Raw genomic sequence first — 18,592 nt, 5'->3', positions numbered from 1 at the left:
CGATCTTCGGGTAAGACAATCTTTGATGATGCAAATATTACCTGGTTCAGAGAATGCTCAAATCTCAGGGATTTGGTAACGTCTGATCATCTGATATAGTCGTGATTTCACCAGCAAATGCTGAAAGACATTGATCAAAGTATAACGCAGTGTGCAACATAAATTCAGACCTTGTAATACACGCAAGACTTCAAATCCTCGGCCATCCTCACATCTGTTTCAAGCGGCGGATGTCAACAGGAGCTTGTTTTTTAATGTTTGGACAGTTAGCCACTGGCAGAGGTTGGCTGGGGAACAGAAGACAGGAAGAAGAGAGAAAGATGAAGGAGAGCAGAGGGAGGGTGCCGGAGGGCCAGGCGCCGAGTCAATACAGTAAGCTGACAGAGGTGGATAAAGCACTCTCCCTGTGTGGCTCGCTTTCAAGACACTGCTGAAATATAGAGCCACTCGGGCCGCACGGGTGCAATAGACTGGCATGGTGATGAAAACAGCTTTCAGTTTGTCACCGCTGAGCCTGCGAATCACAGGAATATCGAGCTTTCTCAGAAATCAGGAGTAGAGCTGGTAAATAGAGTCGCAAAGGCCACTCTTCTCTTTGGCTCTGAACTTGGCAAACTATGAGCAGATAATGGCTATTTATTCAGTCGTTTAAGCATTTGATAATTACAGAAGCAACAGACCATAGCTGCGACCTACTTCCTCTCCATTCAAAACACCTCATCGCACACTTTGTTTTCCTTTCTTTGTGAAGATCATCAAGGCCTCACTGACCCCAATTATGATTTAAGGGCTAGGCAATGACAAGAACCAAACACTGACTTGCAACACATCATGGGTGCAGCAAATGTTTAGAGAGATTTTAGAATGCCCTGACCTCATTCCTCAAGAATGTTTTCCATTAATCAGTTCATTTATTGAAATGCTCTACTTTTTGAGCTTAAACAGTTTAATTGCTTCTAATAATTTTAATGTATTTTTTAAGGAGGCAAAAATACTAAGTGCACCTTTAAAAATATTAAATCAAGTTCAGACATTCAGGGCGATATATATATATATTTGTGCTTTTCTGCTTTTCATATTTTTAAAAGGTGCACTCAGTATTTTTTGATTCCGTAAAAAAATTACATTGAAAATAATTATAATTAATTAAGGTGTTTAAAATAATGTCCACTCACATTAGATGATTCCAGTCATATTAGTAGACCAATAAAAGCTGTTTCACAGCCTCCTGCTGTCCGCCATGCCGAGATCACATGACCAACATCCAAACCACTAGGTGTCAGTGTAAGTCCAAGACCATCATTGCAACAATAAACAGACAAAAGGTAAAAAATTTTATTTATGTTTTTTCACACACAAATCTATCGTTTCACTTCAGAAGACTTAAAATGTCGGTACTATGAAAAACGAACTTCGCGATTTTAGTAAATTGGCAGCTAATTCATATGATCCATTCGTACCTTTCCATATGTATGTTTTTGATCAATCCCATTTGTACATTATTTTATGATCTGTTTATGTCCCACTGATGGTTAGGTTTTGGGTTGGGCTTAGGGGCAAAGTTTAAGGATTATTTTTTCCCCCCAAAAAGTATGTTTTTATACAAAACTCTTAATATAGTTTGTTTACTCATGAGATGGGTTTGAATCCGCTTATTGTCATTGTCATGTGACTTACGGCATCAGTTGTGTTGCTTCACTGCCATTCACAACTCACGCCTCATGGGATGGTAAATTGTCCATCAGATGTACACGCCAAAATCTCATCTGGGTACTTTTCGCCTGCTGTTATATGAAATCCATAAATTCAGACATACTACACATTTTACATATGTTTCACCTACTATATAGTAAAGGCTGTGTTCCATTCATGGGACTTGCGATTTTTGCAAAGCAGTATTACTAAATTCATTAAATATGCAAATTGGCATGACTGTATACATTATATTAATCACTGGGAAGTCACTGAGTAGGTTTCAAGTCTTTTACATTCATTAAACAAATATTCAGTCACACTTTTCTGCGGTTTGGAGCAGCCTCCGTCATCTGTGCTTAGACGACTGTCATGAGAGCCGCACACCAGTAAACAATTGTCAGGTTTCAAGGCAGGGGTGGTGATTTTGGATTAGTTTTGGTCCTCTCCTGCGGAATGAGATTTGGTGGATATCTTATATCAGCACTTTTACTTTGAGACACTTCATACAAATGAGTCCAAGGAAGATTATGTGAATCTCTTCATCGCCCAGTTTTCTACCTTAGGAACGGATACCTTAACTAGACAACAAAAATGAAGCGAAAACATTTCCATTAGGATTTTTTTTTTCAGCTATACTTTTTCATTGGGAGACAATCTCAATAAGGAATATTGATGATTCAGCACATTTTTTTTGTGTGCTGTTTTTGCTTCATGGTCTACCTCCATTATTCATCTGCTGCCCGTTTTTAATCTCCAGTGGGCTGACTCAGAATTCATTTTCCATTTGGAGAGTGTTCCCCCTGTCTGCACTTGTCCGTAGCATTGATTAAGTAGGTCCTTGTGGAGAGGAAATTATATTTGGGTTTTAACACTTTTTTACACTGTATTTTCACTAATCTACCCTGTGCGGGAATTTGAATGAAGTTTCGCTTAGTTCAAGTGGGATTACGGTTTGAGTTTTGTGATCCCTGTGGCTTCTCACAGCAGTCTTCACATTTAAATTAAATTTGCAGGAATTTTTGGTGAATAATCAGGGTTTGTCTAAAACTCTGACTGAAAATAAAACATCTGGAAATACATTACCATTCAAAAGTTTGGGGGCAGTATAAGACTTGTTCAAAAAAAGTCAGCAAGGCTGCATTTATTGGTTTATAAAAAAACAGTAATTTTGTGAAATATCATTACAATTGAAAATGTTTGGCTTATATTTTAATACATTCAAATAAGTAATTTATTCCTGTCATGGAAAGCTGAATGTTCAGCATCATTATTCCAGTCTTCAGTGTCACATGATTCCTCAGAAGTCATTCACGATAATTTGGTGCTCAAGAAGCATTTCTTGCATTAATTTTGAAAACAGTTTTGCTGCTTAATATTTCTGTGGAAACCTTAATAATTTAGTTTATGAATAGAAAGTTCAAAAGAACAGCATTTATTTAAAATATATTTTTTTGTATCAATGTAATAGTCATTTCTGATAAGTTTAATGCATCCTTAATGAATAATAGTATTTATTTCTTTAAAAAAACTCTTCCTGACCACAAACTTTTGAATGGTAGAGACACTGCAAAATAAATCATAGTGAATGTACTAGACCAATTACTAAAATGGAAGCAATTGAATCTGCACTGACATTTAAAAGCAGTTTCATGATTATTGAGATGATTGAATTTCACGTGGCACAAAACCAATTGCTTAATTTTTGATAGATTTGATTTGTTGTTCCAGCGGAGTAAAAAGTTTCTCTGTACATTGTCCAATAACAACATTATAAATTAACCAACCAATATCTTTCTGAACTAATAATTGTCCCTAAGACTGATTAGTTTTTTCTGTTGTTTAGCTATAAACAGTAAGTACTGAGACAGCCTTGGAGCATTTTCCTAATGCAGTGTTCAAAGATTTCCTTTTTCCATTCTTCATGGGTTCACAGCTGCCTTTTTAAAATTTTAATATCACCCAAAAAACGATTTTTATGGAAGATTTCATTATAACCAAATCCCCAAGCACTAGTAACTGGCACAGGCCCTTCTCTTTTCTACTTTTTTTAAACATACAGTCGGTTTATTAAACTAAATCCCAGTACTGAACAGGTGCAACTCAATAACTAAGGTGCAATTCAGTGCCATTGATCAATTTTCCTGTCTTCTGTGTTCCCATTTGCTATTTATTCAGTGTGAGACTGCATTGTTTTGAGACATTTTCACCGAATTGGCAACAGCTGGTATAAATACTAAATTATTCAAATCCGTGTCTCCTTCTATCCTTGAACCTATTTTAATGTTGCCTTTGCGAGCCTTCCTCAAAGGCACCATCGTAGTTTTCAATCAATTAAAGCTGTAGATCAAACACTAAGCAGGGTCTGGCATCGCTTGACTGTGTGTCTTTTTGGAGTGGGCTCAGATAACAGTGTGAATGAAAACCAGCTTACCGGGGGGCTGGGTAGGGGATATTTACCGAGGCTGTTCTATATGACTGCCACACACTCACAAACTATCCAGGGAAATAAAAACTGGCTTCACCATAACACAGACTCCAGCAGAAGCACAAGCTGACATACGATATTTGGACCCTCGCATACAAAAACAAACCATATAATGGTCTTCATGACTTCCATGTGCATATCTGAAACTCTAGTCCCCTCGACAAAGGGGTGGGCTCCTTCAATTTGCCTGTAATTGTTTACGTGTAAATTGTTTACAGAGTTGTTTCCCATAAAGACAGACTGACATCCATTTTGAGCCTGCCAGTGAACCCACATCTGGGTAAAACTTCAGAAAAGCACTGAAATCTGATCTTCTTTCAAAGGTAGAGGCGAAAGTTTCCCTCTGCTCGCTCTGAGTCCTGCCAGTTTCGACGTCGATTCCCCTTTGCACGTAATACCTGTAGTGGAGTCATTAGATGCTAATTTAAGCTTGAGTAAATATTACTAGGTCAGTGCGTTCCCTTGGGCCAACAGTTTGCATTACTGAATTATATGTCACCCACTTGGCTGTATGGACACATCTCGTTCCATTAAGCCCGATATTAATCCGTAGAATGGCTACAGCCCAAATGGAAGCCCTTGTATGTGGTGCCAGAGGCCGATTCAATGGCGGTGCCAGGGCTCAGAGACAAGTACAATAAATAAAGCCTTGTAAGTGCATCGTAAAAATCACTTATCCTCATTTTGCGGTGGGCCAAGCTATGCTAGAGGGCAATCAACAAACATTTGGTCAGCAGGAAATTGCTCAAATCTGTATGTAATATTCAGAGTAAAGCAAGAATTCCTCCCACATGTTGCTCTCTGATAAGGGTTGTTGTCTTTCCGAGAAGGACGCACAATGTGCCTTGCAATTCAATCTGTTCAGAATTAGAAGACCACATGGGAGAGAAAAATAATAAATGAGATCTTTTTTTAATATCTTAATAGGTTCTTCTAGATGTCAAAGAGATTAATTGGAAAGCAAATGGAGACTTCTGAGAAGGATTTTCTTCGGAGAAAAAGCAGCTATTATCACGTGACTCCAATAGGCTTTTAGAAGAGATCCCAACACTGCAAACTTTGATACAAGATCTATACAAGATATACATTTATACTCCTATTGTTTGTTAGCGATTGTCTCGTGTGCTTGTCTTTTTATTACTTGTAAAATCATTTTCAAGTTAACATCTAAATGAAACTAAAATGGGAAACTCTTCTCCTGAGCTATGAAAGAGCAACTGTGGAGCAATAAAGTTCTCCTCTGGAAAGACTTAGGCTCATAAAACCTAAAAACATAATAGCGTTTAGTTATAATGCATCTGGTTACTGGTCACACCGTGTTCATGTTACTTCGTGTTTTATAAGAGAAATGCAAAACTTTGACTGCTTTTGGAATTTCAGTGGTAATCAGGTTTCCAACCCTATGCTTGGCGTGCTTTATACAGTGTATGATATGGCAACAATCAATAAATTTTTATGATAACCAATCAGGAACAAGTCACAAGTGAGAACAAATGCACCAGATAAACAGCTGAATGTTGTTGATAGGCCAGGGAGGTCTTCAGTAGGGTCTGTTTGATCTCTGATTAATCTGACTAGTCTCCACTTATATATTAGCCTATTATTGTTCTAAGCCGAGGTGTTGCTCACAAATTATAATTATTATGACGTAGTTTGGCCATATTAAAATACACTAGGACGATTGATAAAATCTTGTGCAAGGTAGACATCTAGTGGTCTTCCATCAGCGTGAAGTAAAATGAAGTAAATCAGATGATTAAATACACTTTAAACTATCTAAAAGTATATTATTTTAAAAATAAGTATTGTATACTGAGGAAAAGTCGCAGTACACACAAAGTAGCCTACTAAATATTTTGTGCAAAACACATTTAAATCCCTGATATTAAACTGCATATAGGCTATATTTGCATGATATAAACGCATTCTGGAGTTGAATCGCATTTAGGTTCCTAATAAAAGAAACGTAGAGCAGCAGTTGTAATACTTAACTACCTCCACAATACTTTCAACGTGAATGTGACACGAGTTGCCTTCACTTACAGGGTTTTAGGGAAACTGCTCCCTGCAGCTCTCGCAGAACAAACAGCACATTCATAGGCAGCAGTCAGTCAGTCAGCAGTATAATATCTCTGGAGAATTTACTTCTCTTTCTCCCTGAATGTCACATTTGTTCAAACGCGCCTCATACAATGGGGATTATAATCTGGATCATCGCGAGCACATTCCTGTTCAGCGTCATTTTTACGCAAGGACATCGAAGGTAAGTTCCTAAATAAATATTTAGAACCCTGTATCATGCTCCATAAAGCATTTAAATCTCTGACGTGATAGTTTTTACCAATGAAGAATACAATGAATCCGGTTTGTTGTAACATTATACATAGTTCCTGTAAAGAACAAACAGCACATTCATAGGCAGCAGTCAGTCAGTCAGCAGTATAATATCTCTGGAGAATTTACTTCTCTTTCTCCCTGAATGTCACATTTGTTCAAACGCGCCTCATACAATGGGGATTATAATCTGGATCATCGCGAGCACATTCCTGTTCAGCGTCATTTTTACGCAAGGACATCGAAGGTAAGTTCCTAAATAAATATTTAGAACCCTGTATCATGCTCCATAAAGCATTTAAATCTCTGACGTGATAGTTTTTACCAATGAAGAATACAATGAATCCGGTTTGTTGTAACATTATACATAGTTCCTGTAACCTGTTATATTGTTTGCTAATTTATTACAACAGCAAATCAAAGCATATTAAGTATGATGTTGTTCATTAATATTAACTAGCACTAATGGTGCGCATATACCAGCACTGAAGTCCTTGTGAAGTCCTGATGAGTTCCAAACTAAACTATGTGCTTTCCCATATGTCCCCGTTGTAGACCAGTTTTTACATGTGGCGGGAACTTTACTGGAGACACAGGACTGATTGGAAGTCAGGGGTATCCCGGTGTCTACCCACCCAACAACAAATGTGTGTGGAGAATTACTGTAAGGACAGATGTGTGGGAGATATCAGTCTTTAAATGGCCTTTCTGTCAAAGAAGATGTTTCCCACCATGAATCTTTTTCCTTATCTCTCTCTCAAATAAATAAGCTTAATTATTAGCTGTTGCAATACAAGTGTTTAAAAAAAATTTTTTTTTTATCACATAGCTCTTTAGTTGGTGTGTTTCTAGGCAGTGGTGGAGTGGTCTGGGTGGTTGCTTACTGCCCCAAGCCTCTGTTTTGGTCCATATTCTGGACTTCTTCAATGTAATTCTATAGAATTTTTGGCTGTTTTATTATTTACCAGGCAAAAATTTAATTATTTTTGCTTATAAAAGTAACAGCACACTTCAACAAGCCACACGATTTGAAGTATCATTCATGTCCATAGCACAAATGTATTGGATGAGTTAGCCTACTCACTAGCACTACTAATGAATTATATTTTTTATTTATTTATTATTATTATTATTATTATTATTTAATTAGCTGTGACTTAATAAGATTTTTGGAGACTAATGTCAAATTTACTGAAAAAAAACTTCTGAAGTGGCCTTTAGGTATCTTTACACAGACTGTTCAGAGGTGGCATAAATACATTTATACAGCAATGATAACCATATACTTTGATATTAGGGGCTAAGGTGGGTCAGAGCTGGCATTATTTAGTCAGGCTTTAATGTGGCATTACGTCTTTTGAGCAACTTTAAGTCATCTTTACAGAGCAGAGTTAAGGCTACCCTGTGACTTCTCAAAATTCTATGTAAAGACATAATGCCGCATAAAAGCCTGCTCTGACCTGCCTCATCCCCTAGTATCAGTTGTATTTGTAATTCATTTATGCCACCTACTAGCAACATTGAACAGTCTGTGTAAAGACACCTAAATGCCACTTCAGAAGCGCTTCTGTGCCACTTTTGCAGTTTAAATTCAAATATAGAAAGCTGTGTAAAGATGTGGGTAGATATTGGTATTAAAAAAGTCATTCTTTATTCTTCTCAATCTGATCTCACAATAACATGTAACTGTTTTACGTTTTTATGCCATTTGTTATGAGACTCTGTGTTGACTCTTTTCAATGAACCATCTTCAGGTTCCTCAAGGGAGGGTTGTCTCCCTCTTGTTCAGAGCTCTGGATCTTGAGAGTGATAGTCTTTGCAGATATGACTTTGTTGATGTATATGATGGCCACATCAATGGGCAGCGTCTCGGCCGCTTCTGTGGTACCGCCAAACCCGGAGCGCTGGTCACCAATGGAAACAAGATGCAAGTGGTCATGGTGTCAGATGCCAACACAGCTGGGAGTGGTTTCCTTGCTGTATACTCAGCGATTCACCCAAATGAAAGAGGTAACAAGACTACCAACTCATTACCATCCAAATATAGAAAGTGGCCCTTCCCTGTTATTTAAATTCAGCTTGACTGTGCTTTATTTTGCTCATCAGGTCATTTGAATCCTCTGAAAATAGAGTCTGTTTAGTGCACTGTAAATGCACAGTTAAATTTCTGGAAATTATTTAAAAATACAGCACTACAGACTACAAATGTCCCAAAATCTGCAGGGGTAATTAAATGTAACAACTCATGTCAAAATGTATCCTCTTTTATTGAAACATTAAACAACATTTTATCAAACTTTGATAATTGCCTTAAAGTTTTAAACATCTGAGAAGTTGAAAGAAGTACAAATCACCTGTAAATTTCAGCGAGTCAAGAACAAAATAATTTGTTTTAGCTGTTATGTATTAGGTACATTATCGTCTCTGACAGACAGCTTGTTGAAGCCGCTTAGGCCCTCATTTTCTTCTTCTTCTTCTCTGTAAGCGATGAAGTAGTCAATATATCTGGTAGTGTACTCACTGGACCTCTGCTTCTCGTAAACACTACCTTGTATTGTGCACGTTATTTTTTGACAGACATCGATGACGTGATATTCAAATGATGTGGATTTGAAAACAGAGTGATCATAGGGTAATAATTAGGCCATTTATTTCTTAGCTGGCGAGTATTCAGTTAAGTGATTGATAGGGATGCGCCGATCCGATATTCGTATCGGGTATCGGCTCCGATACTGCCATTTTTTGTCGGATCGGGTATCGGTCAGAGAGGGCCGATCCAAATCCGAGATTGTGCGTATTATTCTGTGTTACTTCTGAAGCCATACGATAGCTTAAAGGGTTACTCCACCGCAAAATGAAAATTTTGTCATTAATCACTTACCCCCATGTCGTTCCAAACCCGTAAAAGCTTTGTTCGTCTTCGGAACACAATTTAAGATATTTTGGATGAAAACCGGGAGGCTTGTGACTGTCCCATTGACTGCCAAGTAAATTACACTGTCAAGGTCCAGAAAAGTATGAAAGACATCGTCAGAATAGTCCATCTGCCATCAGTGGTTCAACCTGAATTTAATGAAGCGACGAGAACACTTTTTCTGTGCAAAGAAAACAAAAACAACGACTTTATTCAACAACAAACGCAAAATAGTGTACGTTGTTCAGTGTCAGCCGCGCCACAAGGATACGTTTTCTACGCTTTGATTTGAACGAAAACAGCGCATCCGTGCAGTGCGGCTGACACAGAAAAGCGTATGAAGCGACGAGAATACTTTTTGTACGCGAAGAAAACAAAAATAACAACTTTATTCAACAATTCGTCTCCTCTGTGTCTCTCCGCATCACCGTAGCACCATTTTGGAGAATATCTGCTGAACGCAAGCAGCGTACGCTCTTCTGTGTCAGCCACGCTGCACGAATGTGCTGTTTTCGTTCAAATCAAAGCGTAAATACATGTAGAAACTGTATCCCTTTAATGTGAGCTACATATGAATATTTAAGTCCTTACATTAAAGTTCACACAAACTCTTTTCTCCGCTGTGGCTGTCAGTCATTCGTTCATTCCTTTAAACCCTGGTCGCATTCGGTTAAACAGTCAGCTCGGTAAAAAAAATAAATTTATTTTAATTTTATAGTATATACTTATATATAAATACATTCATGAATGTTTTTCATTAATGGATTTTATAATACAAATAGCAATGTGTAACATTTTACCATATTTAGTGCAACACATTTATTTGTTCCCCACAAAATATTTTTTCACTAAATGTTTGGATTTCTAAAATTATTGTGCACTGATTTTTCCAGAATAACATTTGCTGCCGAATTATCCTCTAACCTAGTTTATGATATATTTTTGTCATAGATTATGAATATACATATATTTTTCATATTTATTGTTTATTGTTTGTATTTAGTAGATTGTGAAAGAATGATTATCAGTTCCACACACAGAGATATATAAATGCTACATTTATTTAAATGGAAAAAAAAAAAACTTCACTGGTAACCGATACCGATCGGTATCGGCCAATACTGAACCCTAGGTATCGGAATCGGTATCGGAGGTGAAAAAGGCGGATCGGAGCATCCCTAGTGATTGATGCCCACGAGTGTGTTATGTCAATGTTTTTACTCATAATATTCCAACCGTTTTTGACGGACATGATAACGTGCGCATGGGGTAAAATGCTTGAATTTTGAAACACGCTGGAGACATAGTTCATTATGCTTAATTTATGGAATGACGCTTATTTTGTGGTTAAATAAATTACATTACTCAGAGACTGACATGTTTGGCTGGTCAGAAATGTTATGTTCAGCTGTCGCAAATTTGTTGAATTTATTACCAGGGAAAAAAATGATTTTGATGCACAAACTTATATTTTTTTATTTTCTCTTATAACAAAACATTTTATTTAAGCGGATGAAAATGCAGATCCTGTTGTTAATAATAGTGGAAAATAATTTTTCTAAACTGTTGATAAAACCGCCTTAGCAGATTTTGACTCACATCTGTATTACATGTCATCCGACTAATGGTGACTAATGGTGGCAGGTGACCGGTATTGTGGGGGTCTTTTAGACAAACCCTCCGGGACGATAAAGACCCCTAACTGGCCAGATAAAGACTACCCAGCAGGAGTAACGTGTTCCTGGCATATTGTTGCTCCTCAAGACCAGGTAATAATTAATCATTTCTATGCTTTTCAGATCATGTTACAAGTCATGCATCACTGACAGCACCATGACAGGATGAGTATGAATAGATATCTTATTTAAATTGCAAAGTATCTCCTCCCTCTCAGATCATTGAGCTGAAGTTTGAGAAGTTTGACGTGGAGAGAGACAGCTACTGCCGCTATGACCATGTGGCTGTGTTTAATGGTGGAGAAATGAACGAGTCACGGAAGATCGGGAAGTTTTGTGGAGACAGCCCACCCATGTGAGACCCTCAGTACCATCACATAATATGCACCAATACACAATTTACCTCCAGTATTTAGACTGATATGGATTTTTCAATGGTTGATGCAACATTATTGCATTTTGCCTCACTATTTAATACAGAATGTTATTTGAGTGTGTAACAGGTCTACATAACTGGTCGGCAGCTTCGAATGTTTTTGGAAGATGTCTGTCATGCCCAGCAATGCTGCATTTATTTGATTTATTTAGGACAAAAATGTCAATATTATTACAATGACTGTTTTCTATTTAAATACATTTACAGTGTAAATTATTATTTTGATGGTAAGGCTGAATTTACAGCATCATTACTCCAGTCTTCAGTGTCAAACGATCCTTCAGAAATCATTATAATATGCTGATTTGCTGCTCAAGAAACATGAATTATTATTATAAATGTTGAACACAGTTGTGTTGCTGAATATTTTTGTGAAAATTGTAATGTACTACCATTCAAAAGTCTGGGGTCAGTAAGAAAAAAGAAAGAAAGAACTTATTACTTTTATTCAGCAAGAACACATACAATTGAATCAGTTAAATTGATTTAATTACATAAAATTAAAGTGACAGTAAAAAACTTTTTAAAATGTTACAAAAGATTTTCCTTTCAAATAAGTGCTGTTAATGGAACTTTCTGTTCATCAAAGAATCCTTAAAAAATCATGGTTACAAAAAAATTATATTAAGCAGCAAAACCTGATAATAAATTATAATAAAAACCATTATTAATAATTAAGCACCAATAATAATTGATAATAACTGAGTACCAAATCAGCATATTAGAATGATTTCTAAAGGATCATGTGACACTAATGAAATTAAAAATTCAGTTTTGCATCACAGGAATAGATTACATTTTACACTACATTAAAATAGAAAACAGTTATTTTGAATTGTAAAAATATTTCACAATATTTCTGTTTTCACTATATATATATATATATTTTTTTTTTAAATGTATTTTTGATTAAATAAATGCAACCTTAGTGACCAAACAAATAAAAATTCTGCCAAAATTTTGAACGGTACCATACATTTAATCAGTCAATGCAATGTCTTCTTTCCGTTACACCTACTAAGCTTTTTATGATTAATAAAGTGTGTCCACATGGTCGATAAAGTTTAATTTTTCAGAGATACTTTGAAGGATATATGGTAATTTCAAACATTATTTATTTATTTTGTCTCGTAGGCCAATTTATTCTGATGGCAATCATCTCTTCATCGTGTTCCTGTCAGACCTGAGTCTAAGTGCGGATGGATTCATCGGCCATTACCGCTTTAAATCACGGAGTCTCAGCACAGCCAGTGCCCCTCTCACCTCCATGAGCACTATCCCACCCACCACACCGCCCGCAGGTCAGTCCACAGCCCACTTTCCAGAAGGTTTCATTTCAAAATGCAAGTAGCGGCACGGTGTAAAACTGCTGTACATTATGGGAATAAATGTGTGTAGGTAATGACATTGGAATGTATTGAAGATTTATTATGTTTGGTTCATATGGAACGCATTAGTTCGGTCACATAGAAGACTAATGTGCTTCTATTTTGTAACTAAAGTGGTTTAACAGAAATAAATGTATGTGACTTTTGCTGTGTTTTATACTCCATTTTAGTGTATAAGGACATACTGTAGCTGGGCATTATTAAAGCTAATCTTTCCACTCTCATTTCCAAAAAGCCCTTACATATTCAGAAGGTCTTTGCAAGCAGAAATGCAAAAGGACTGGAACAATTGAAAGCCATTACTGCTCGAGCAACTTTGGTAAGTGGCCGTTGTTTGGTTGAAATGTGTTTTTGCTTTCTGCAAACCCAAATAACAGCAGGAATTCTGGGAATTTCTTTGATATTCCAGCTTCAGGCACTTTTTCACACATTCAGGGCTTTTACAAAGGCACTATGACGTATCCTTTTCTTTAAAAAAAAATCCTGTACTACTCTTTATCAAAATTATATTTGAGGAAAAATACTCTACCGTTAAAATGTTTTTTAAAGAAGACTCTTACACTCGCCAGGACTGCATTTATTTGATATAAATACAAAAACACAGTGAACAAGTTTTTTTGAACATATTTAAAAATGTAATGTATTCATGTGATGCAAATCTATATTTCAGCAGCCATTACTCCAGTTTTCAGTGTCACACGATCCTTCAAAAATCACTTTAATAGACGGATTTGGTGCGAAAGAATCATTTCTTATTATTATCAATGTTGAAATCACTTTTTGCTGCTTAATATTTTTGAGGAAACCGTGATACACCATTCAAAAGTTTGAGGCAAGTATGATTTTAACAAGAAAAAAATGTATACTTTTATTCAGTAAGGATGCTTTAAATTGATCAAAAGTAACAATAACGACTTTTATGGTACAAAAGATTTTTTATTTCATCAATGCTGTTCTTTGAATTCTCTAAAAATGTTTCCTTGGGTTTTTACAAACATATCAAGCCGACAAATGTAACAATGATAATATTAAAAACCGTTACTGACTGATTACCAATAATAACTGAGCACCAGATCAGCATATGTAACACTGAAGACTGGAGTAATGATGCTGAAAATTATGCTTCTGCATCACAGGAATAAATGACTTTTTAAAATATATTAAAACTGAAAAGTTGTTTTAAATTGTAATAATATTTCACAATTTTTTAATTAAAAAAAATGCAGCCTTGGTGAGCATAAAAAACATAAAAAAACAAAGAAATTGCAATTATCCTAAAAGTGTATTGGTGTCACTTTATAATAACTTGATATAATAAAATAATTTGTCATTTACAAACAGGTTGCTTAAAAAAACAATAGTTGATACATTCAAAAATGAATACATATGAAAATAAAATATTTTAAAGTTTTAAGAGATATAACACCTTAAAGTGATGTAAACCCAATTCTATTCACAGAAATAATGCATTATGCTGGTTTTAAAAGTTAACTAAACCTCTCGGTCTTTAATAATGCTTATAGATGGAAAATGTGTTCAGGCCGATACTGAGACTCAGCTCTTTTTTTAAATTGCAGTGGCAGTAAAGCTGCTGAGCACAGTAAAAATGGCAGCACGCATAGCAGAACTATACGTTCTTTATACATTACCATGCACACACGTTTTATGCAATTGTTCAAAGACGAAAGCATGATTCGGTGAATATACAGTCTTTTCCCCCACAGTGATTACCGCCACCCTTATCTCAGCAGCCATGAGGGACCACAGCGTCCTCGCCACCTTCTCCATCCTGCACCTTTATAAGGAAGGAAGTTTAGCCATCCAACAGGCTGGGAAGACCATGAGCACCAAAGTCAGGGTCCTCTGTAAAAAATGCCCTCTGGTCAGAAGAGGCGAGTATCTTTACACTGACATTGATCTACAGAACTTCCAACCTTAATCATTTGGATTGAAACCATCTCAGCCTAAACTAACACTTTTAGGGCTGCACGATATATCGTTTCAGCATCGATATCGCGATGTGCGCATCCGCGATAGTCACATCGCAGGATGTGCGATGTTTAGTATACTGATCGTTATATTTATACTGATTGTTTTCTTTGCTCACACACAGACACGGTGTCTACACCGGACGCAACAGCTGTACAGAGATACCCATTTTAAATACATTTAGTAGCAGAGCTACTGCACGCGATTTTCAGTGCTGGAAATCCATTTATCCTTTGTTGAAACTTCCGCGTCGTCGTGGAGAGCGCAGGTCACGGTCGCTTAGCAACGGCAGACGCCACGAAAGCGCAAGCTCCCGAGCGCTTTGGAAAGAAGGAGAAAGCGGCGCGACATGTGAACGGCCCCAAAGTCTGTCTACAGACAAAGCAACGCGACAAAGCAACCGTTGCATATCATTTGAACTTTGTGTCAGTACGTCATAAAGACAGTTTGTGTCATTTGTGACAAAGCAACGCGACAAAGCAACCGTTGCATATCATTTGAACTTTGTGTCAGTACGTCATTTGTCGCGCCGCGCCGCATCCAGTGTAGACAGACAGCATCACTGATTATAATGGATTCTATTGTATTTTGTCGCGTCGCGCCGCGCCGGTCGCGTCCGGTGTAGACACGGTGAGAGCCACGCAGTTGCACGTGAACACTGAGTTCTGTTCACTTCTGCGTCTATTTGTGCCTGAAACGCTGTGCTCTGTAAGTATCCTTGTAAACACAGTTGCTTATGGCTTAGGTGAAGGGAAACGTTGCTTATGGCTAAGGTGAAGGGAAACAATTGAGAAAGAAAATTGATGTTTAACAGTATATTGGTTCACAGCAGTTTAATGTTCTTGTTGCTTTCTCTGTTCATGAACGTTAAACAACAAAACACAAAGAAAAATCACTTTTGTAGCTTTTTTTTAATTTATTTAATTTATAGTGAAAACCATGCAGTGTTATTTTACATTTGATCGTGGATTTTGGAAGGTGATAGTTTGCAAATTTCGAGCTCCCCCAAAGTCCTTTGGCTCCATTTGTGGCGTTGAGATATTTCAGGCAGGATATGCCATTTCAGCGCCACGGTGTGTAACTTAAGCTCGCTCAGGAGAGAGTCTCAGTTGGTTTCCTTGAATCACGGACAGCTAGAATAATAATTCTCTTCAACCACATGGATGGTATGTGACTTTATTGTGCCATGCTTTACCTCAGCTCACTTAGTGTCGAAATATTAAGCCACTGCTCGGAAACTCTGCAAAGCAACTGTTTTGTTTTGAGGGAAATTTCTAGAAATGTGCCATAGAGGAATGTGTTGAAATATGCAGGAACAGTTTTTGGCACTTCAGAGGAACAGTTTAACATTAATCATTTGTACTGGAACTTTTGTTGAGGTGTAAAGCAAGGGATTAAACAAAATATTATATGCTTTGCCTCACATTATACGAGGCAATAGCACATGAGCAAAGGTGTGTTATGACCTTATGTATACATGGCTGTGTTCTTCTATTATAAAACAGTGAAATGGACAAATAATTGTACTTAAAGAACAGACAATTTCTTGACTTTTAATGTCAAAATTACTTTAAAGTACATTTGAAATCATTAAGTTTAATTAAATTTGTCATGCTTTAAAGATGTAAACTTATTTTGATGCGTTTATGAACATAGTAAAGCACAATTGTAATTTTAACTGTAATTTGTTAGTTGATATAATATTTAATGGTAATATATTTTAAATGTACTAAATTGCAACTTCATAATTACTATTACACATTGCAAATACATTAATTACACAACATACAAGTTTCAATAGGAAAGACATTAAGATATATTTTAGTTTACCATAAATGCTTGTCAGTACATTCGACAGTACACTCTTACCATATTTCATAATAATATATCTAACCATATTTTCATATTAATTTGATTTTTTTGTTTTTAAATATGCTAAAGTACTTTTTCACAAGGGTGGGCTGTTTCTAACATATTATTGGAGTAACAGAAATGCAGCACGATTGTGATACAGGTTTTATACAACAGTTCAATAAACAAGAAGTTCTGTCATAATTTTTCACCCTCAAGTTATTCTAAACCTGTATGAAAGTCTTTCTTTTGCTGAACACAAAAGAAGAGTTGTTTTGGTTACCAACATTCTTCAAAATATCTTCTATGTTCAACAGAAGAAAGAAACTCATACAGGTTTGGCAAAGCTTTTTTACCAGAAGTTGACAGAAGTTTCATTTTTGGGTGAATATTTCAGTTTAATATTAAGCAATGTACAGTTAAAGGGTTAGTTCACCCCAAAATGAAAATTCTGTCATTAATTACTCACCCTCATGTCATTCCAAACCCGTAAGACCTTCGTTCATCTTCAGAACACAAATTAAGATATTTTCGATGAAATGTGAGAGCTCTCAGACCCTGCATAGACAGCAACGCAACTGTAATGTTCCCAGGTCCAGAAACGTTGTAAAGACATCGGTAAAACAGTCCATGTGACATCAGTGACTCAACTTCAGTTTTGTGAAGCTACGAGAATACTTTTTGAGCGCAAAGAAAACAAAAATAACATAATTTAACAATTCTTCTCCCCCGAGTTATGTCTTCCGCCATTTTGGAGAGTATCCAAGAGCATAATCTGCGTAATCAGCATTGTTTACGTTCGGGGTAATCTGCGTAATCAGCGTTGTTTATACTTAGGGGAAAGCGTGCGAATGTGTTGTGATCAAGCTCCAACCTCCCATTTGGAACGACATGAGGGTCAGTAATTAATGACAGAATTTTCATTTTGGGGTGAACTATCCCTTTAAGACAACATTTATTTATTTTTTTATTTTTTTGCTTTGTCAGCAAATATAGTTCCAAAGAAAGTCAAAACAGAACCGCTGAAACATCGAGCAACATATGAAACTGGCATTTAATTAATTCACTCATTTGTTTGGTTTCAGGGCTTAACTACATTGTCATGGGACAGACAGATGAACAGGGACAAGGTATTGTGTCTCCTCATAACTTTGTGATGGCCTTCAAAACCAAGAAGCAACGGGATCTGGGAGTGCTGAAGAATATACGCTGCTAATGTGCACAGGTCACCTCCATGACTGTTCATTTCAATGACTTCTATGATTCACTTGATGTACATGCTTTTGATAACATACTTGAAGGACTCTTTTAGTATTTAAGAGTGGTCTAATTTGTTTCATATTTCTGAAGCACATTTACTTCAATATAGAACATTTAAAAAATCTTTAGTTTGTATGTTGAGGTTCATTTATTGTGTTTTACTGTAAATATCTTTGACCACATGAATCAATGATTCCCTCACATTTAGTTCAACTGAAGAGCTGAACTGTTGCAGAGCTTTCTAGAAAGCCTGTATATAAATGAAAGCACTCGCTACAACGCAAACTCTGTCATTTGCAGTAGCTGCGTGCGGGGTGGTGACATTTACGTTCCAGGAGATCTGGACGTGCTGGCCTTTGAATCTGACATTTATCTAATCTATAGTGTTGTAATGAGTGAACGGAGATTGAAGATGACAAAATGAAATGTTGTCAAAATGAAGTGCACTGTAAAATTGGTATCATGTCAGCTGAGGTTACTACAAAAAGTTACTGTTATTTGAACTCTGAAACCATTAAAAAAAAGAAGAAGAAAGCTTCTGTTGTAATTTAGGGAAACATTTGT

At 36.5% G+C, this 18,592-nt stretch overlaps 1 protein-coding gene across 1 annotated transcript; it reads left to right on the top strand.

Annotated features, from left to right (window-relative positions):
• Nucleotides 1-6,687: 6,687 nt before the first annotated feature.
• On the top strand, nt 6,688-17,984 carry pcolce2a (procollagen C-endopeptidase enhancer 2a). Its single transcript, XM_016513438.1, has 9 exons — nt 6,688-6,761; nt 7,070-7,178; nt 8,269-8,524; nt 11,073-11,197; nt 11,323-11,459; nt 12,675-12,841; nt 13,164-13,247; nt 14,653-14,820; nt 17,854-17,984. Exons 1-9 carry the CDS (start codon nt 6,691-6,693, stop codon nt 17,982-17,984), a joined length of 1,248 nt encoding a protein of 415 aa, XP_016368924.1. The 5' UTR covers nt 6,688-6,690.
• The last annotated feature ends 608 nt before the right edge of the window (nt 17,985-18,592 follow it).

This window comes from Sinocyclocheilus rhinocerous, unplaced genomic scaffold (assembly GCF_001515625.1).
Source record: "Sinocyclocheilus rhinocerous isolate Xijiao unplaced genomic scaffold, SAMN03320098_v1.1 scaffold1724, whole genome shotgun sequence".
NCBI lineage: Eukaryota > Metazoa > Chordata > Actinopteri > Cypriniformes > Cyprinidae > Sinocyclocheilus > Sinocyclocheilus rhinocerous.
This window is presented reverse-complemented; position numbering and strand designations above follow the sequence as displayed.